This window comes from Stigmatopora nigra, chromosome 1 (genome assembly GCF_051989575.1).
Source record: "Stigmatopora nigra isolate UIUO_SnigA chromosome 1, RoL_Snig_1.1, whole genome shotgun sequence".
In the NCBI taxonomy this organism is placed as follows: domain Eukaryota; kingdom Metazoa; phylum Chordata; class Actinopteri; order Syngnathiformes; family Syngnathidae; genus Stigmatopora; species Stigmatopora nigra.
The window spans coordinates 25476330-25498543 of NC_135508.1; the positions used below are offsets into that span (position 1 = coordinate 25476330).

The 22214-nt window shown below is 39.0% G+C and overlaps 3 protein-coding genes across 17 annotated transcripts in view; 1 reads left to right on the forward strand and 2 right to left on the reverse strand.

The window, feature by feature from the left end:
• anks1aa (ankyrin repeat and sterile alpha motif domain containing 1Aa) overlaps nt 1-5616 on the reverse strand; it is a 91180-nt gene extending 85564 nt beyond the window's left edge. For 9 of the 10 annotated variants that reach the window (XM_077741521.1, XM_077741144.1, XM_077741223.1 and 6 more), the window contains exon 1: nt 4771-5616. In XM_077741521.1, coding sequence (XP_077597647.1) covers nt 4771-4949 — 179 coding nt within the window. In that variant the 5' untranslated portion in view covers nt 4950-5616. Of the gene's footprint in view, nt 1-4343 lie in introns of all 10 variants that reach the window. The other variant, XM_077741456.1, reaches the window with a different exon arrangement.
• taf11 (TAF11 RNA polymerase II, TATA box binding protein (TBP)-associated factor) lies at nt 4560-16856 on the forward strand. 2 transcript variants are annotated; one of them, XM_077741729.1, is made up of 7 exons: nt 4560-7145; nt 7244-7377; nt 10417-10609; nt 12546-12664; nt 12736-12823; nt 12944-13040; nt 16435-16856. In XM_077741729.1, the coding sequence occupies exons 3-7, from the start codon at nt 10448-10450 to the stop codon at nt 16563-16565; spliced, it is 597 nt and encodes a 198-aa protein (XP_077597855.1). In that variant the 5' UTR covers nt 4560-7145; nt 7244-7377; nt 10417-10447; the 3' UTR covers nt 16566-16856. The 2 variants fall into 2 exon arrangements, with proteins under 2 accessions (XP_077597855.1, XP_077597772.1); XM_077741646.1 differs by lacking the exons at nt 4560-7145; nt 7244-7377 and adding an exon at nt 9454-10196.
• Nucleotides 16578-22214, reverse strand: part of bltp3a (bridge-like lipid transfer protein family member 3A) — a 33169-nt gene continuing 27532 nt past the window's right edge. For 2 of the 5 annotated variants that reach the window (XM_077740619.1, XM_077740537.1), the window contains exons 14-21: nt 20976-22036; nt 20411-20595; nt 19878-20014; nt 19629-19779; nt 19281-19540; nt 19085-19193; nt 18936-18988; nt 16578-18857 (exon numbers count right to left, since the gene is read on the reverse strand). In XM_077740619.1, the coding sequence (XP_077596745.1) occupies nt 18741-18857; nt 18936-18988; nt 19085-19193; nt 19281-19540; nt 19629-19779; nt 19878-20014; nt 20411-20595; nt 20976-22036 (2073 nt within the window). In that variant the 3' untranslated portion in view covers nt 16578-18740. Of the gene's footprint in view, nt 18858-18935; nt 18989-19084; nt 19194-19280; nt 19541-19628; nt 19809-19877; nt 20015-20410; nt 20596-20975; nt 22211-22214 lie in introns of those variants that run through there. The other 3 variants (XM_077740366.1, XM_077740455.1, XM_077740706.1) reach the window with 2 other exon arrangements.

Here is a 22214-nt window from a genome sequence, read left to right on the forward strand (position 1 = left end):
TCATTTCAAAAAGGAAAACAAGAAAAGGCCAGGAAGAATTAACATGGATCTTTTAATGGGTTGCTTGGTGTGTCCTGCATTTCATAATTGCTCATTTTGTGGTATTGCTAACCATGCTAAAAACAGCCTTTCCTTACCATTTTTTTCTACTGAAAGTTCCACTGAAACCTCCATTCACATCGCATCAGTGCCCTCATTCTTTGTGGTGGTCGGGAGGTGTTATTTGGAAAATTATTTGGCGATAGTTATCATTATCGTTTATCGCCCAGAGATGCCCTGTACAGAAGGGGCCAGAGCCGCCTCTACCTGTTGAGGAGCCTACGGTCCTTTGGAGTGTGCAGGTCACTGTTGAGGACCTTCTATGACACTGTGGTGGCATCTACCGTGTTTTATGCAGTGGTCTGTTGGGGAAGTGGGAGCACGGAGAGGGACCGGAACAGGCTGAACAAGCTGATCAGGAGGGCCAGCTCTGTTCTGGGCTATCCTTTGGACTCTGTGGAGGAAGTGGGAGAGCGGAGGATGCTGACCAGGATGAGGTCCATCATGGACAGCACCTCCCACCCTCTGCACGAGTCGGTGGAGTCCCTTGGAAGCTACTGAATTCTCATATAGTATACATGTGCTTCTATATATATATATATATGTATGTATGTATGTATATATATATATATATATATATATATATATATATATATATATATATATATATATATATATATATATATATATATATATATATATATATATATATATATATATATATATATATATATATATATATATATATATATATATATATATATATATATATATATATATATATATATATATATATATATATATATATATATATATATATATATATATATATATATATATATATATATATATATATATATATATATATATATATATATATATATATATATATATATATATATATATATATATATATATATATATATATATATATATATATATATATATATATATATATATATATATATATATATATATATATATATATATATATATATATATATATATATATATATATATATATATATATATATATATATATATATATGTGTGTATGTATGTGTGTATATATATATATATATATACATATATACATATATATATATGTATGTGTATGTATGTGTATGTATGTGTATATATATATATATATATATATATATATATATATATATATATATATATATATATATATATATATATACACATACATACATACATACATACATACATACATATATACATACATATATATATATATATATATATATATATATATATATATATATATATATATATATATATATATATATATATATATATATATATATATATATATATATATATATATATATCAGCAACACGGTTACTTATTTGTATATTTATTCATGTATTTATTTATTGACTTACTATTAACTACCTATTTGTGTAAAATGCCTTTCCTATTCCTGCATCCTCACCCTCTTCCTACTGCAACAAAGAAATTTCCCGAATACGGGATGAATAAAGTTATCCAATCCAATCCAATCATTAAACCTGACATTATTGGTGCTTCTCCTATTCAACTAGTGGGGTGAAGTCTGCTAGTAAATTTGAAATTTCACAAAGGCTAGCAACACAAATGCCTGCTTAAGACAACAGTGCAGGTCTTGACATGTACTTAAATCCACACCTAAAACACCAAAAAGCCAGTGAACACACGTCAGACAGCATTAGATAATAATAATGGATCAAGTTCGATCTAAAGGAAACATTAACAGGTAAAATTGACTGTAGCTTCATTAATCTTAACTGAACCTGTAACTTCACTGAGGAGATTAATAATAACAAACTAGATTGCATAAGGAATGCAATTATTTAAAAGATAATCTTACAGGATAAATTGCGTAAACATTACTAGACCACATTTTAATAAATACACTGGTTCAATGGGGCCCATAACTAATTCAGAAAAGTAATTTCATAGAGTTCCTACTAATCAATCTAAAGAGGTCATAGACTTCTTTGCACAGCCCACACATGGGCAAGACAGCCTAAACTACTGTTTCTCGATTGGATTTCTGATGAGAAGGTTTTAATGTGATTAAACTTGCGTACGCTGCAAGGTCTGCATAAAGCTCAGCCATGCATCACGTCCGGTTTTACAATAGTAACAGTTTAAGTTTGACTAGGATCATTTTACTGAAATATGTTCATTAGCATTTGTTGACACACCACAGCAAAGATGACATTGAAATATGTAATTTGATGAGTTAAAGACTCACATGGTCGCGACTGAATTAGTGCAACCTGTCGAGGATGACCAATATTTTCACATACATAATGGAGCAAGGGCATACATCATTAACTACCATTGTTTGTCCAATCAGTTTTGATTGGAAGAGTCAGTGGCACTGAATACTGAGTACTAGTTTAAATGAATTATTTTAGAACTTGGGAAAATGCAGAACCCGTAAAATGATGCTATGACTGCTGATAGGTATTATACAGGTCTGGTAAACAAAGAGAAATTTAAGGTAAATTTAAAACTCTTTCAAGCGGACGAATGAAGCGAGCTTCCCTGTTTTTTGAAGTATATTTTAGCTCATTAGCTGCCATTGGCGGCACTGAATGTCGAATCCATTTTCATTGTGAGAAATGGCAAGGCAATGAACCCTCCAAGTCAAAATGGACTTCTATCACCTGCACTGGCAGTGAAAAATGAGGATTCACAGCTAACCCTCTTTGAAAAATGGGGCACCTATTGTAGACAATTGAAAACTTGGCAAACAGCATTGCCTTCCAAACGATGGCATGACACAACTGGATATTTTTGCAAATAATCTGGAACAAATTTTCAAGCGTGACTTTTCAAAAAGGTGGCCCGGCAGCGCCACCAGGCCGCCTTCTTGAAAAGTCCAGCTTGAAAATGGGTTCGATGGTAAATCTGCCACAAAGTAAATTTCTTCTCCTCCATCAGTAATTGTGTTGACTAAACTGATATTAAATCAGCACAACTATATATTTGCTTTTGCAGCTCGCTACTGATACAGCTTGCGAGCACTGGCTTTTACACTATCATTTGCCAATCATAGTGCGTGAAAACGCTACCTTTTCCTACGCCTGCGCTTGGCCTTAGTGTCACCAAGTCAAAATCTGATTGGTTAAAGCAACAGTTTTATCGTATCTTATTTTATGCTACAGGACCTGCAGAACTGATTATGATTGGTTAAGTACTTAAATATGAAAACACACATCTGGAAGCAGCGCAACCAGGGGAAAAGCAATGAAAGAAAGCTGAAATAAAATTTGGATTCATGGTCAAAACATGGTAATTAACATTGGCAGTTGCTCCGTAGCCGGTAACCGGTCAAATAGGCCCAGGGGCTATTTAGCCGGTAACCGGCCAAATAGCCTATATGGCCCCATAAGGCTATTTAACCAGTGTGACAGTATATCTTATTTATTTAAATAGCAAACCCTAACTTTCCTTTCATATTTTCGCAACGTTTATCAAATAACAGTACACTATCTCAGCATTATATTAATATTGCTCTGATTTGTCTTTGAGTCATCAAAACTACTTTAACGTAGACTAAGGCTAAGTCAACCCATTATGAGAATTGAAAAGTGGCAATATTTCTCCCATTTCTAAAGCAATACTCATAATAATTGGCAGTTATTTTTTATTTTATAAGTGGCAATAACACATCAAATTTCAATAAGATTGTTTGAATGGTTTAGAAAATCCCCTATTCACTCAATGTTAAATAATAGTCATTACATCCCTATTCACCTAATGTTAAAATCTATCAATTGCATTCTACTTGGGTGAACAAGAAAACTTTTTAACTATCTATATGATCTTTATCAAATTTGGTGGGAAGTTTACCACTTATAAAATAAAATGATAACTGCCAAATATTGTGAGTATTTGTTAAGAATTATTGAAATTATTGACAAATTTCAATTCCCAAAATGAGTTGACTTTGAACAGATATGGTTGATATGTATTATGTTAACAATTTTACTTGTCTAAAAAGTGCTACTTCTAAATATGTTTATAATATTGGTGGGTTTTATTACTATCCGTATCATTGGAATTGTATGTAATACTTGTCTTAGATCTGTGTGCGTGTGCGTTTAGACTTTAGTCCAACATGGATCAAATCAATGTTGCCCATTTACAGCTGCATACTATGCATCTATGAAGACTGACTACTGCCAGCAAGGCAGACTGCAGGTGGCATGTGCAGACTTGACACTTTGTATCAAAATAAACGGAATCAGGAAGACAACATGTTTAAGATGGTGGTTTAAAAACTTACTCAATGTTTACCTCACCAAAGACTTCCCTCTTCTTGCGAACGAACCTCTAGCACAAAGCTTCAGAGCAGAAGTCAATTCGCTCACACGTTTGGACAGATGAAAGTTGCACTGCTGTGTTACTTCACCATTACCAGTGATTTAATAATGTGGCTCGGGGTTTTTATATAACAACGTGTACCATGATGTTGTAGTTATTATGTAACGATAGCTTGTCAGTGGATTATGCACATTAGAGTAAACGGACTCGCAGCTAACAAAGAAGCATGCTCTTACATTCGCCCAGCATTGACACGATGATTTGAGAAATACAAGTGAAAGTTGGTCATCGTTAACGTAGGATGGGCTATTACTGTGCCCGGGAAACAGCTGCAACGCGGACACACAGGAGCTGTTCAGTTCAAAGCGTCTCCCTCCAGAGCAGCCTACCTGAGCAAACTGGAGAGCGGATGCGAGGAGGCGGCGTGACCGCCGCTGTTGCCGCTTCCACCGGTTACATGCGAGCCGCTACCGGTGCCAGCCGACGGTCGTTTACCGGATAAAAGCCTCTCCACGGCGGCCAGGTTTCCCGTGCGCGCCGCTTCAAGGAGCTCCTGCTCCTTCCCCATTGCGAATGCGCCAAAAGCCCCAGCAAAAGTAGGACGGGGTTTGATAAGGAAATTCCTCCGGCGCCACCCCTCCTTTACTTCCCGATGTCAAGTTGGTGTATTCCTCAATTGTGTGGAGATAAAACAACTGCCTCTGCCGCTTGATTTGTCCGTTCGGCCGCTCCACGGTGTCGTTGGCGCCTAAAATGGGGGAAAGTTTCGTCGGGGCGCACGGTACCATACCCCTGAGAAGCAAACTTCCTCTGGCCAGTCCCTCGAACGGCGTCCGTCACTTCCTCGAAACTGCTCCCTCCTGCTGCATCTCCGATTCGAACCCCCAGCAGGCAGACGACTACGCGAAAACCTCCCTTCCCGAGCAGCTAGTGCCACAAGCACTGAGGCTAATCGCATACCCTATTGCCCACAATCCAGTCTCACCCCCTGTTTACATTTATTTTTTTTTTTAAATAAGGTGACTCCGAGTGAACGGTAATAGCGACCTTTATAGTTGTTAATTAACCCGTTGCAGGGCAAGTAAATTATTTATTAATTTAAACATTAAAAAAATGATTAAGAACTGAAGACGTCGCATTTTGGGTCATGCATGTCCAAATATGCGAATTCCAGGTCTTCATTCTAATTATATATTTTAATTAGTATTCGTACGTAAATATGTGTTTTTGCTGCTTTTCTGTCTTAATGATTCTATTTGGTGATTCTTAATGATCTCATTTGGTACTTAGATTTGCTTTGTACTTTGTGCTTTTGCTTTGTACTTTGTGCTTTTGCTTTGTTGTTCTGCGGCCTTTGTGGCTGTACTGTCTAACTCAGACATGGGCAACTACGGTGCGTTAGCCTTTTTAATTCGGCCCGCCGTCGTTGTCCAAATTGTAGTAAAAATCAATGACCTCATTCATTTTCCTGTAATACCCTCGTTTCCCCGGTAGATAGAGAAGTAGTCTAGAAAAAAATATGTAAATGTGTGTGAGCTACTTGAGAATACTGACACCTTTCCATACCTGTCAACTTGTACGTTTTACACGTATTTTATACGTTTTTTTACCATTTCAAATCATGTACGCTGTACACCGACTTTTGTGCGGGGAAAAATTTAAAAAAATTGCCAATGTTCATGAAACCCGATCTCAACAAGACCGTTTTGGCTAAAATTCAGATAGTCTCGTAGGCTGGTCGACAACGACGCTATTGTCATCGATCGTTACTATTGTCACGGTATACCAGCAAAAATTATCCTCAATCGTATGTATTTTTTAGCGGTGTGTACGGCAATATCGATGAAGGATGACATGCGCATGCGTAGATATACATAGAGTAAATATTGTGGAAGCAAGCATGGAGGAGCCACCGAGTAAGAAACGGGGTACTGCGAGTAAACATGCGTCGTACGGTGTTTGTACGTTTTTTGGGGGGTTTGTACGGGGAATCATAACCATTTATAAGGGAAGTTATCGGCAGAGGTTGACAGGTATACCTTTGTGAACATTTAACTTTTACTGTGCACATCCTGACACACAAGAACGAGTTGAATGTGAAGCTACAAGAGAAAAAACAGTTTGTGCATGAAATGCAAGCAAACCTTTCGCCTTCAAAACCAAGTTGGTTTTATTTTTCAAGCAAACATCAGACAAGTCATTTGCTCATTTCCCCACACTGGTTGCGTTGTAGAAAAAATACAGGAAATCATTGGTTGACCTGCATGAGCAATTCTGCCGTTGGTTTTGTGCTTTTGGAAAAATTGACAGCTGGTGTCATGTCCTTTCTCACAAGGCCCGGAAACGGTTACACGGGAATTGCAGTTGCAACTCATTGATCTCCAAGGTGCTCGGACGTTTGGTCGCTGGTCTTTTGGTCCCCGTTGGTCGTCGGTCTTTTGGCCGCCGTTAGGGTTAGGGTTGTCAAATGTACCTAGATATTAAACCCTAACTCTAAACCTAACCCTAACAGGGACCAAACGAGCAGCGACCAAAAGACCAGCGACCAAAAGACTGGCGACCAAAAGACTAGCAACCAAACGTCCGGTCACGATCTCCAATGTGACAAGTTCAACTCCCTGAAAGTCTTTGGGTTTTATGCTTCATCAAGTGCAGCCAAATTTCAAAACATCCAGAAGATGGCAGAGAGGATTCTGGTGTTATTTGGCTCTACATGTGTGTGAACAGTCTAATGAAAACCAAGAAAGCACCCTATATATCCCAGGTGATTTATGAGTATGTTAATACTTTAGTTTAGTCCCTTTTTTCTGTTTATGTGTCAAGCACGGACAAACAGGCTCAAGGACAGCTTTTTCCCAACAGCCATCAGGAGACTGAACCTGCAGCAATACGTGACGTGACGACAACACAAATCCCTTCTATGAAATTAAGTCGCAATGAAGTAACAGGAAGTTCGTTTGGCGTGGATCTGCCTTCCACAGACTGACTGAGGGAGGGTAAGTAAAAAGACTGTGAGAGGTAAGTGATCCATCTTATTCTTGTTGGCATCGGTGAGGCAACTTGCGGTCGCCGGATTGATGGCGCTCAAGGCGGAGAGCTAACAAGTATGCATATGTCATAAATAAATGTCATAAATGTGTCTTGCCTGGGAAGACGAACTTGTGGAGAAGCACTATACAATTTTGTCATACGCTGCTGAAGGTATGATGACTACTAGGCTTTTTTGTCAAGTCAATGATGACGACAATGCCTATGTCTGATTTTCATTTTTCATATGTACTGTTAACGGATTCAGTTTTTTTTTATATGCATCGTATCTTGTGCTGACCGAGCCCGTCTGTCAAATGTTTAAAGTCAATGTGGCCCCGGGTCCGAAAAGTTTGCCCAACCTTGGACTCTAACATATAACTATGCCTTTTCCAGTATCTGCATTCTAACCCTCTTGCTACTGTCATAATGAAATTTCCCGAATATGGGATGAATAAAGTTATCCAATCGAATCCAATCCAATTAATAGATCAAATTATACATCCTTTTGCATGTTCTCCCGGGCCTGGGAATGGTTGTTGTTTGTCTCATTGTGCCCTGCGATCAGACGTCAAGCAATTCAGTGTCTCCCCCGCCTTCTGCCCATATTTGGTTGGGCACCCCCGTGACCCTTGTAACGATAAGCAGTACTGTTGGAATTATATATTAAAATGTTAACTAACGACAATTATGCAACTTGCTAATACATTAATAACTAAGCAAATGAAACTAAGGCTGAACCACTATATATGTTTAATAGTGTTTTTACGACTTCACTATGTGGAACACAGCCGCTTGTTAAACCCTGTATGATTTATCGCGTAAATAATGAGCTATCTATACTTTATGGCATAGACGCTGAAGTTACTCTCAGTTCCGTTATCTTAGAATGACCAATGTGAACCCTAGTGTCTCACTCCTTTTTCCAGTTTTGTTTGTGTTACCAGAAGTTATGGCCCCCTCGGCTCAGAGAAAGAGAAGTTACTGCCGACAGACATGAGTTAAAAGGATGACCCATGTGTGGGGTCATAGGGGGTCTTTTCACACACATACTCATACTTAGAGGGACGGAGATCATTGCTATATATGTGCTTTGTAAACTGTATTGAGTTACCTTTCTTCCTCTTGCTTCTGTATGAGGTGTTAGGTCCAGATCGATCTGTTATATAAAGCCACGCCTTTTGAACGAGACTCTGCTGACTTTTTCCATTTATGAATTAAAAGAACTTGTGGAAGTAGAAACAGGCTAATATTGAAATTAGCTAACGGCAACAACAAACTTTCTACTTCAGTACATAAAATAAATGAATATAAAATGTGTTAGAAAATAAAATAAAAGGGAGAGAGGGTTCTGGGGGGTTGAGATCTAATTATGGTACCCAGCAACATGCAAAAATTAAAGTCGAAGCTAAAGTTTCTATTTATAATTCGATCAAATTAGGCCATTGACAATAAATGTCCAGTCAGTCTAGGGCTGTCAACGGCAACCTGTGTTAAATGAATGCCTCATAAATAGTTCAATCAGCAGCTCAACAAAACACGTCTTGCACAGAAAGCTTGATGAAATTACTTTCAAGATTTTCGAACGAATTCGGATAATCTGTAATTGATTTGATTGAAATTCACATAATTATAATACATTATTGTATTATTTATTTGTGCACCTCATGGTGAAGCTTTAAATCTCATTATACTTGCATAATTACAATAAACGCATTCAATTCGATGTCGAAATGGGTCTCCATGGCATAACTATCTAACGGCCATGTTGCGTCAGAAAATTTAAAACCACGGAAGGTCACGTATATTACGGTGCGTGATTTTCACTAAGAATGAGCATTTTCACTAAGAAATGAGCTATGCGTCAACAATGCAGAAGCTACGCTAATTACAAAGGAAAACTAAGATAAATGCCCTTTTTTTACATTTCGGACAAAAAAATCTTGCAGTATGTCACAAAAGTTAACCTCATTACAAGAAATTCACACATGTTGTTTTTTTCTCCCCACAAAAATAAGATGTTAAATTTCAAATAAAATAAAGCACTAATGAAATAAAGAGTCTGCCGTATTCACTCGCTCAATTCCTGACGTATTGACAAATTGTTTTGTTTAAAAATATCAACGTGGCTATAACCCGTTTAAAACATTTAGTGAATATGTTTAAGTATTTTATTTACTGCATTTAAAACGTTTATGAATAAACAAGCCGTTTGAAAACCAATAGAAAATTGAGCCTTTTATTGCTATTTTTTATGTGCACGCGCGTTTGTCAAGCAGCATCGACGCAAAATGGACGACGCGAGGTATGACGCTCGTGGTCCCAACATGCTTCTGACATCTAGTTTTAATTTTAAATGTATTGTGCTACGGTGTTATTAAACTTTTCTCCCAAACTAATTTAGAAATTCCAACACACAAAGATCACCTTTATGTCAAACAAATATCTATCAAACGATTCAAAAGGTACAAAAATCGTGAGACACAGAATCTTTAATCAAACAGCTACTCAATTATGTTGTTAATAAAGTTTAAAAAATGTTGCGGAAATGACGTTGCACACAAACAAACGGCAGACTTTATTTCATTAGTGCTTTCTTTTATTTGAAATTTAACATCTTATATTTGTGGGGAGAAAAAAACAACACGTGTGAATTTCTTGTAATGAGGTTAACTTTTGTGACATACTGCAAGATTTTTTTGTCCGAAATGTAAAAAAGGACATTTATCTTAGTTTTCCTTTGTAATTAGCGTAGCTTCTGCATTGTTGACGCATAGCTCATTTGAAGGTACGTTTTTTTTATTCCGCCATACACAAAATAATGTTTAAATTAAATATATATGAATAGCTTTGTTGTTGAATTAAGATGAGGTTTTGTCTGTCGAAGCCATCTATGTAATGTGAACAATAGTTATGTTCAGAAAACGTTTGTCAATAATAATAACAATTAAGATTAGTGTTTGTTCTTTTGCAGAACGGTTTGATGCTAACTGTTCCGTCTCTTGCAGAGTTTGGTGTAGTCATTGTGATTCGGTCATAATGGCAGATCCTGCACGAATCAAAACCGAGGACACACTCGAGACCCCAGCTGCCGGTACAGATGAGCGACCTAAAGGAAAAGCCATCGATAACGGTACGGCTGCCGGTGTGGAAAAGCCTAAAGGTGGACTAAAGGAATCGCCCAAGCAGGAAGATGCATCTGTAGGTAGACTTAAAGTACCATATTTTACGGACTATAAGTTGCCACTTTTTATTGTTTGTGTACGATTTATACTCGGCAAATTTATTTGTGAGATTATTCACATTAGGATATCAGTTATTCTCTCAACCGATTACAAGGGTTTGGTGTGTGCTGGAGCCTATCCCAGCTGACTTTGGGCCAGAGGTGGGGGACACCCTGAATTGGTGGCTAGCCAATTGCAGGGCACAAGGAGACAGACAACTATTCACGTACACACTCATTCTTAGGGGCAAGTTAGAGTGCTCAACCTGCCTAGCCTCCTTTTTTCGAGGATGTGGGAGGAAACCAGAGGACCCGGAGGAAACCCACGCAAGCCCGGGGAGAGCATGCAAACCCCACACAGTGAGGACCGACCTGAGATCGAACCCTCGACCCCAGAACTGTGAGGCAGACCGCAAACCAATCACCTGCCAGAATCCCCATGATGCTATTGTTGTAGAAAAACAACAGAACACTCTGCCACTTCAGCAGATTTGTATTTTTCGGAGAAACTTACGGATGAGAATCTTGTCAAAATGATGAAATTGGGGAGTGAGAACGAAGAGGACAATATGGCTGAATATGGAGAGTGTTAGGGTCATTAGTCTCGCATTTATTATATATTTGCTCGCAATGAAGAACGCTTTGATTTACTTAGCTTATTAACATTAAAAAAAGTCATTTTTAGTACATCTGCTTGGAACCGTGATAAACAACGGGAAGGTCGCTCCTCACTTCTAAAAATTGTTTTGAGAAACGTCGAGAAACATCGACTTCTGAAAGTGTGGTTCACAACACTCCCTTGGGAAGATCCGGAGGACTTACAATTGTTTTGACTTCTGACGGTGTTGTCCACAGCCCTCCCTCGGGAAGATCTGGCTGACCTTCAATTGTTTTGGGAACTGAGATGCATGTTGTAAATCTTATGTAATAAATGAGCAAGAGAGGCGCCGATTCGGGAGAATGATCTTGTCCGAAGGCGCATGAGGATCGATTCTCTCTTGCAAGACACCAGTTATGAATCAGATGTCTGTTTTATTTGTGCTTGCATTTGGGAATGCCTATTGATGAACCTATCCTTTTTGGTCCTTCGAGTCGGAACAAAGGGTAAAATCCATATTATAGGAGTATGTGCTATATAGCTGAAGGTTAATTTCTATTTTTGGTCCCTTTTGCAGATTGAAGATAAAATCAATAAGGCAATACTGGACCAAATAATAGAACGCAGTATAGTACACAAGTAGCACAAGTTTAGGCAGCATTGTGATCACGTTGTTCATCCGGCAGTCAGGCTTTAAGGTGATTGGCAAAGAGGTTCAGTGACAGAAGTTTACAGATATTCGATACATGTGAGGCACAGACAGAGAAGATGGTTTGGCTAAATGCACTCTTTCTGAATGGAACTACATAGTCACCTCTTGAACCAGCTCTTGTTAATCTGTTGGAATTTTTTTCTACAAATTCTTGCAATGAAGGAGCTTTGTGATGGAAGATTTTGTAAACTAAGATGGCATCAGAATATTTAACAGTATTGTCCCAGTTCAGGCGTGTTTTTTGAGTATCTGACAATGATGGTACGAATTTTTTTATTTCTGTCCAATATTTTCAGTGTGCTTATGAATGGTTTCAATGTATTGTTATAATCATTTGTTTCAGATGTACTGTAATTATTTTCTATATAAAAATTGAATACGGCGTTCAAAAAGTCTTTTTTCAAACTTGAGTCTTGAAAAAGAGGGGAATCAGGGTCCATATTATTTGGGCCAATGCCAAATGTTTTTTCCCCCCTTTCATTTGGCATTTTTGGCAAGTGTGACTAATACTCAGGTGCAACTGATAGTCCGAAAAATGTGGTACAGATACTTGTGGCTCCTATGTAGGAATGTTTTGCCACAATTTTATTTTCCCTGTGTGAAGGAACCAGTAAAAGCAGAGGATGAGGAAGGCCAGCCTGCGTCAAAAAGACTAAAGGTGGAACTAGAAAAGAAAAGGGAGAAGCGGCAAAAGGTTGACGAGGACGAAATTCAAAAGATGCAGTAAGATATTGTCCAACAAACAAACATTTCTTATATTTCTATTTTATAACATATCCTCATTTGTTCTCAAGGGTTTTGGTGTCATCCTTCTCTGAAGATCAGCTAAATCGTTATGAAATGTACAGGCGTTCTGCCTTCCCTAAGGCTGCTATCAAGAGGGTAAGAGCGGTTTTAGAATAGTAGTTGATGCAGTAATTTCCAAAATTGTGCTCAAGAAATTACTGCAATGGTTACTCAAAAATAATCTGCTCATTGTCAATTTTGTGCTTTGTTTTTTAGCTTATTCAATCCATAACAGGATCCTCCGTCTCCCAGAATGTGGTGATCGCCATGTCTGGTATCGCCAAAGTCTTTGCTGGAGAAATAGTTGAAGAAGGTAAGACTACATACTAGACTTGGGCGATAAAATGATAACGATTATTACAAATTATCATCCAAGAATTCTTGTCAACAACAATAAAAACTTTCAATCAATGTCAATAAATACAAATGGAAGTTACACCACCCGAACATAACAAAGGACGTGGGTGTTGATGGTACATGAACGGTAGTTCCAGACCAACATTCAGTAGATGAAGATGGTGAGGAACAGCTAATCATTTAGCATGGTTAGCATGAAAGCGATAAGACTATAACAGCCAAACGAGCGATTATGAGATGCAGGACAAGACCGAGCTTACCAACTAAAACAGGGGTCTCAAACTCTATTTACCTGAGGGCCGCAAGAGGTAGTCTGGGTGAGGCTGAGCCGCATCAGGATTTCCACAAGAAAAGCGCTGATAAAACATTCCAACGTTATCAAATAACTTTATTTTTTAACAAAAAATAATGAATTAAATAAATTAACTTAAAGATGAATAAAAAATAAATCAATAAGTAATAAAATAATAATCTGAATACAGTATATATACAGTGGCTGGCTAAGCAGAGAAAACTAATTATTTTTATTTTGTTTCAAATGTCTGTATTAACAGCTCTTTAAATTTTAACTTTCTGAACTTTACTTCTTGCTGCTAGAGACCTGGCAGCGCTTCTTCTCACATAGCTTAGTCACATTTGGCTTGAGGGAGGAAGCAGTGGAGACCCTCAATAGAGCTTGAAGATGCTCATCAGTAAGTCTGGACCTATACTTGGACTTATTGAAGTTCAAGGTGGAGAAGAGTTTCTCACACAAGTATGTGCTCCCAAAAGGGCACATGGTCCGCTTGAAGATTCGAGAAAGTTCAGGGAAGCTGGGGGTCAACTCTCTCAAAAAAATGTCCAAGCTTGTCTGCTTCTCCACTCACCTCCCTGAACTTGGCTTTGAGTGCAGCGCTGCAGGTCAATGAGCTCCATTTGAAGCTCAGGAGGGGCATCTTGCACATCAAATGAGAAGGGGTCCGCAAACATTTGAAATGTGGCTTTGTATGTCTTGAAGTCTGCAAATCTGTGATCAAATTCCTCCTGCAGCTTCGGAATGGCCTCCACATATTTCTCACCACTGAATGGTGTGCCTGCATCCACAAGAGCCTTGCATGCTGGGAAATTGAAAAGGTTTGTCTGAGAGAGCTGGGCTTCCCATAACAAAAGTTTAGTGCAGAATGCTCTCACGTTGTCATAGGCAGCACTGACAAGTTGCCCCTGGCCTTGTAGCTTCTTGTTCAGTACATTAAGCTCATGTGTGATATCAACAAGAAAAGCTAAGTCCATGAGCCATTTGGGATCACTTAGCACAGGAACAACAACCCCGTCTATCTCCATGAAGTCTTTTACTTCTGCTCTCAACTCAAAAAATCTCTTCAACACATTTCCCCTGCTGAGCCAACGTACCTCAGTGAAGTAGAGCACATCCCCATGTTCAGACTCCATTTCCTCCAAAGAAGCACGAAACCTTCTATGCTTTAAGCCCCTGGATCTGATTTGGTTGATGCATTTCACAACGACAGACATCACATTGCCAAACTTCAGGCATCTGCTGCAAAGGGCCTGCTGATGGATAATGCAGTGCAGAGCTATGGCCGACTCCAGACTCTCCTCTTCCAGTTTTTTTTGAACAAGTGCTACCAGTCCATTCTTCCTCCCAATCATTGATGGGGCTCCATCAGTTGTTATTCCAACAAAGCTCTTCCATGGCAAACCAGCATTCTGAATGGCATCACACAGCTTGTGAAATAATTCCTTAGCGGTGGTCTGGCAATTGGAATAAATAATTGGAATTATTGTGAGCAACTCCTCCAACACTTCAAAATTGTCATCAACACCACGGACATATATTGCGAGCTGGGCAGTGTCTGTGATGTCTGTGGTCTCATCAAGAGCCACTGAATATACACTGAAGTTTTGCGCTTTCTCACAAAGTTGACCATAAATGTCACTTGACAGTTCAGAAATGCGCTCTACCACGGTGTTGGCAGAAAGGCTGATGTTTTTGAACTGACTTTTTTTTCTGGACAGACAATATGTGCAGCCTGTAATATGCACTTTTTGATAAATTCACCTTCTGTGAATGGCTTGCCTGCCTTGGCAATCAGCTCACAAACGGCGTAGCTAGCTTCGACTGCTGCATCACTTTCTTTTGTAGCCTTCTTGAAAAAACCCTGTTGCCTCAGAAGACTTGTTTTAAGACTGTCAACCTGGTTGGCTCTCTCATCTCCCTGGTATTTGTCGTACTCCTCAGCATGTCTCGTAGCATAATGACGTTTCAAATTGTATTCCTTGTGGACCGCAACTTTTTCAGTGCAAATGAGACACGTCGGGGTGCCCCTGTGCTCAACAAAGAAACATTGCACTCCTCACTTTTCTTGAAACTGTCTGTGCTCATCACTGACCTTTCTCTTCACGGCAGGCTTTGAAACAGACATCTCCGGGGCTGTAATATGTGTTTACACTTGGAATGAGTCTCAGATTGAACTTTTAACTTTCAGTCGCGCGGTTCTGTGACGCATGCGCACTTTCGATTTGACGTTTGACTTTCAGTCGCGCGGGTCTGTGGCGCATGCGCACCTTGTTCTCCGATCGTATTGGATTACGGCCGAGCGGCGTGATCGGCTTCACGGCTTCTCCTCTGCCTAGCTGATTGGAGGAATGAATGAGTGAGTGAGCGAGGCACTGGACAGCCCGGCCAATGTCCCGCCCTCCAGAGCCGTATACTTCACCGTGATTGGTTCATCCAGCTCCGAACACTGTGTCATTCATATCAATCTTGCGGGCCGCACGGACATTTACCTTTCATATTAAGACGCGGGCCGCATTTGGCCCGCGGGGCGCGAGTTTGAGACCCCTGCACTAAAACATCCAAGTGAAGTCACCCTGTCGTGTACTTTGTCTATACTTATGGGCCCATGAGGCACATAAAGAGATACTTGATATCAGGGAGTTTCCCCATTTTATGCAAATGTTATGAAAACATTGGAAAATCTAAAATTGGTTAACTTGGGTTAAAATAGGTTAAGTTTATCCAACTTTTTCAATGATATGTTTTTAAAGGGCCATGTGAGGTAAATTTACATTTCTTTTTGTGAAGCTGAAAATAGTCTGCCAATGATGGAGTTGTCTCCGCTTAATTATTTTATTTATTTCATATTGCACAGCAACTTTGAATACGTTGTCATTTATTTACCTGTTCACATAAGTTTCAAATTTGAAAGACGAAAGATGTGATAGTTATTGTAATAATTATCGGTAACAACTGATGTTTTTGTCCTTTCGCCCAGGTCTACTACTTACATATATATTCAAGTAGATTTAAGTTTTATGTGAATATGCAGTATTTATGATTTGGTTTTTCACAGCATTGGATGTTTGTGAAAAGTGGGGCGACACACCACCTCTTCAGCCTAAGCACATGAGGGAGGCATTAAGGAGATTGAAGAGCCGGCACCAGATCCCTAACACCAAGTACAAAACCATTTTGTTTCATTAAGGACTCTGAGTACAACTTCTTTATTCTTTATTAACAACCAGATTAGCACGATTACACCAAGAAATCGTAATGCCAATTGTCAGACTACTTACTAGGCCATAGTGCAGAAGAAACTGATCAAGAAGACAAGATCAAATGCTTTAAAACTGAAGCAGTATCCATCGTTCTTGACAAAATGTCAGTGAAAAGTGATGCAACATTCATTTAATGCTGTAAATACAGGGTAATTTGTACAATTTAATGCTATTACTGTCTGTCATTTTTCATCAAAGTAAAAATAAGTTGAATATACCATCAAAGAGTGGCTTTTAATTGCTCAGGATGATTTTGGGAATGCTGTGCAATAATGGACTGCACAACCAGTTTTAATGTGTTCAGCAACTGTTTATTCTGTTAAAATACTTCACACCCCCAATATTGGTTCACAGAACCAATTTCAAATTAGTCTTAAGTGATAAAGACATAAAATGCCATTATCTACAGTTATTCTCCACAAGATTCATGTCAGTTTCATCACATGAAAAACCTCACCAGGAACAACCTGCCACGTTTTATACTTTGTGTTAAAATGAAAATTCAAGTGCAAATGAACAGAGAAAACACTACAATGACATTTTAGATCATGCATGAAAGCGACACTTTCCATTACTGGCCACAACATTTTTGTATCACACTTTGCTTTAAGGATGTGGAGTTATACCATTCAAAATATCAGACCAAGAAGGTGACAGTTTAATTTCAACAGTAAGTTGAATTCCACACCAATTTTTTTCCCTTGTTTTGGGTTGATTAGAGATGATATCGCTTAGACATTTTGTGGTAACATTCTTGCTTACTACTGAAAAGGCTATAGAATTAACTTGAACTGAGTGCAGTGATCTTAGAGGTCATTGATTGAGTGCCACCAAAGGCAAACTACAACACCACATCACTGACTATATACAGTAGAATATATGACTAATCGTCACACTGGACAGTTTTTTCATGGATACATCCTTATGTTTTATTAAATGTGAGCATTTGGTCATACTTCATTAGCATTTACAATAATGTTAACTGTTTACAAAAGTGTTTTTGACAAATACAGGTACATACAATATTAGTAGCACAAAATGTCTTAAAAAAATCAGTGCAATTAACTTAACACTTTAAATATAACATGGAAAGAACATTTGTGACTAAGCGTACAAACACATACACAAGTAAAGAAACAGGCAAGATGTCTGAATGTCCTTAGGTAATAACACAAGGCCTTTTTTTCCTCTTGCACGCTACAAAAGCGATGTTGTGAATGCACTGAATTATTCACGCAATACATTTTAGAAGTATCAACATTTATGGGGAAAAATGATCAGAATACAAAGTTAACATGGACTGACAAAAGCCAGTTTTTTATCCTTAAAAGTGTTTATGGTTCATGATTTGTGTTCAACATGTAACACTTTCCAACACCATACATAATAAATTTCGTCTTTTGTAAGGTTACAATCTACCATTCAAACTTCACTTAGCATGTACTATATTTGACGTGTGATCTACCTTAAATATACGTACCACAAACTATCAAGTGGAAGGAATTAAAATCCTGATTATATAGTATCTAATATTGCATGATGTGTGATAAAGGGTAAAACAAAATGACTTTACTGTCCATGCAAACAAAAAAACATCCAGTTCAGTCTTCATCTGTGACAATTACTGCTTTGTTTGGAATTATTTGGGTACTGATACCATGCATATCTATTGCCTCTGTGGACTGTCATAGTGGATTTGAAATTAGTCAGAAAATATTTGTGTGTGGACTATCAACAGATTAATGGCAGCATTTTCAATGTATACCCTGCTTCCTGTAGCTGCAGAACAATGAATTGCTAATAGTAATTAACCTCATAATTTAATTGTATACAAAAGGGCTGTAATTCTTTAAAATGCCATGCAATAATTTCAAAATACTTTGATCAAAGAATAATTTAATCTAACCGCTATTTTCATTTCAAATGCGCTGAGTCAAAAGAGTGTCTTTATACCAAGGACCATGTTCCTCTAGTAATGGCAGCATTTTTAAAGTTGTCCTTCCAAGCTTCCTAGTATGCTCAGAAGTGGTGATGTTGACGCTCTAACAGTGTTCTTCCACAGAGGTATATTCATCATGACAATGACTAAAACTCAAAAGGATCATAATTTAAACTCAGGGTTGTACTTTTTGATTTCTAAAAGGAGGCGATCACGATCACCGAGAGCTTGTGTGAGGGCCATTTGGGTGTCAGAAAACTTGGACTCCAGGGTTTGTCTCTGAAATGGCACATTTATCACATGGTTTCCCTGAATAATATATAATAAATACTGTATTTTATCACAGTGGTCGCTTACCTCACTCTGCTTTTTATCCGAGCAGGAATATTTTGGACTGTATGGAGCTTCAGCTACAAGAGAGGGATAAACCATTTTTGAATGAATGGGTACACAGAAAAAACATACTATAAGATCCCACCTGCACAGATTAAAACTGTCACACTCACCTTTGAGCCTCATGATGCCGTCATCACTGCGCTGAAGAACCAACTGCTCTACAACAAATGTGGCTGAGGTTGACTGAGGAGCTGTTGGATAAACTCTTGGGCTATCATCCTGTAAAATAAAAAAAAGAATGAACCACAAAAAAAAAATCAAACGCTTTGCATCCTTTTTGACAAGAATTGGGCTTCTATGACCCACCTTTATAGTAATGGTTACATTGCTCAAGTGCAAGTTCATTGGCTGTCCATCCACACTAAACTCATCCTCGAGAAAAGGCCCTATATTTGCAACAGTGGATGTTAACAGCTCAACGTTACAGTCTTGTACTCTCACGTCCAGCAGACCCCAACACTCGGCTGTCTCAGAGGAGCGTTGTGCAGCGGATGGACCCGTCTCTGCTCGCATACACATTGCAGGAGAGTCCCTGCTCACTTGTTCATTTTGCTTATAGGCAGAAGCTGGATAAAAAGGAAATTAGAGAGATATAGGGCTCACAATGGAACTTGCACTTGGTGTGTCATTCATGTCTATACAGTGCCAGGTTACCTTGAACGAGACCATCCAGCAGGTCAAAAACTTTGACGTTGCCCATCTGTACCGAGTTTAAATTCTGGGTTTGTACAGCAATAACTTGGTCCTGTCCCTTTACTTCCAATATGCAGGATGTCCCATTTAAAATGAGCAACAACACTGAGGACTTTAAGGGCATTACATCAGATTGACCTCCTGCTTAATGGCATTTCATAAATTAATAAACCTAAAATATTTTTGACAAGCTCACAAATATGACACTACCATATCTGCAGCTGCATCCTCTGTACTGAATGAGAGGGAGCTGCTGAGATCCGCTGATGACTCTTTCTCTGCACAAAGTGCAGGGCTGCCTTGGTTGCCGGAAAGGTTGACCGGTCGCGCATAATCTCCGCCTGTCTCTGGAAACATTAAACCGAACAATTATGCATTGACTGATAAATTCTAATTAGGTTTAAATTAAGATTGTGTACTCAATCCGATATGAAAACGTACTGTGTGTGAATGCTGAAGTCATGATATTATACCTACGTTCAAGAGTCAAAAGACAGCTGCATGTCATAATTGGTCTTCATGAGCTAATGAGGAAGAGTGGTCAATTTGGGCATTTGATTGACTGAAATAATACCGAATTGAAAACATCCCTGCTTTCATGTCAGGCGGACAATTTGTGTAAACACTGGCTTACATTTACATTTTCCCCGCTTCTTACACATTAGAAAAATGAAATTGTGAGGGCGTTTATCTTTCCCTTTAATATAAGATTGTGTCGTTAAACGTATAAAAGTTCCAAGTACCTGATTCCATGAAAACAACAAAATTATCACTGACATCACTGCTCACAGAGAGGTTATCATCAGGCAGACTGCCATCCAAGAGCGCACTGTCAAAGGAATTTTGGGAAGGCGACTGCTTCATCATTTGATGCCTTAGGCTAGCCACAAGGGAGCTGGAGGACTCTTCTGATTGTTGGACTTCTTCCCTGAGAACACACACATCTTTTAAGACTAATAAGAGCATGCACTGTGTTTTCCAGACTAAGTTGCCCTTTTTCCATAGTTTTTCTCAGCCTTTGACTAATACTAAAGGTTTTTTTTTCCTCTCTGAATACCCAAAGCCTCTTTGGTTGTTTTTTTGGGCTATAGTTATCTGAAAAATCCAAATTTTGCTCCATTTTACTTATTGCTACTTTAATGTATGTTACTTCTTGGTTTCTGATAAAATAAAATATTGCCTACCCAAAAATGCATCTTATACGCCAGTGCAACTTGTTGATATTTTTATCTTTTTGTGTATTCTTTGGCTGGTGCGACTTAGGAGTCTGAATAATACGGTAACGCACAGGAACAAACTGGCACTTACTTATTGTGCAAACTGAACAGTTTGCTCATCCCAGAGCCACGACTCAATATGCTAAAGGCGTCTTTTGTCATTGAAAAAGCGCCTTTGGTTAAATCCAGAGAGGCATTGATAGCATCTTTGGTTGCATCTTTGGTGACATTGATGGCACTTGATAGTTCACCCTCGAGGCTGAAGGTGGAGGGCTCTCGGGATATGGCGGGAGAATTTACAGGTGAGAGCTGAGGTGACAGGACTAGGGTGTCTTCAAGAATAGTCAAGGTATCACCTTCCAGTCCACCTTCAACAGCCTCAAACGCTTCCTCTACAGTACCATCTTGTTCATGCTGATCCAATGCAGCGTGGCTCATGTTTAGATAGGACATGCTGTTTTCCAACCCGGTGTCCTCAGTGATTAGATTTAAAGAGTGATGATGAGTAGGGGAGATGTCAGAATCTGTCATACTCGGGCTGTCAGTTGTTGGACTTTGAATGACCTCTTCCTTGTGTTCTGTGCAGGTCGGAGGTAATAAAAGACCCATCTCTATTGTCTCAAATAACAGGGCTAGACAAACTGTTAAGGGTTTTGACTTGTGGTCACAGCTATGCTTAATTTCTTGCAAACCTTGACGTAATTCCACCCCCAAACGTGCCATGGAATCCTTCATTCTAAGCAAGGCCACATATTGATAGTGGTTGAGCCACATCTTGACTGGAGTGATGATATGAGCCATAATGTGAATACTGGCAAGCGAATCATCCTCATGGGAAAGTTCTTGAGAGAGTGCCTGATGGGCCTTGCTAGGGCTGGTGGGGGAGCATGAAGAACCCCTGGACCACGCAGCTGGCTGGCACAACCACACAGAGATAGCAAAGGGTTCCACAAAAGAAACTGTTTTGCCTTTGGGGAGTCGTCGGGTTCCATCAAACCCAAGCGTGACTTGGGACATGGTTAGGGACCATACATCTTGAGATCTTCCTTGTTGAGTTGGGGTTGAGGAAGGTATTGTGTCTTTGGAGTGCTGAACGAAGACAGAGGGTACAGTGCAGAAGCCATTGCAATCTCTGGGGTAAGGAAAAGGTGGCTGGGGGCAGAAGAAAGAACAGTTTGCAAAAGTGTCGCAGGTAATGCGGAGGGAAGCTTTGGAGCCATTTGGGCAGTGGCGGGTGTTGCTAAAAACCATCTGAGGTACAGTAACAGAAAGCAACTGTGGACGATCTGGATGGTCTAATATGGAAGAATCAAGGGGAATCACTACCTAG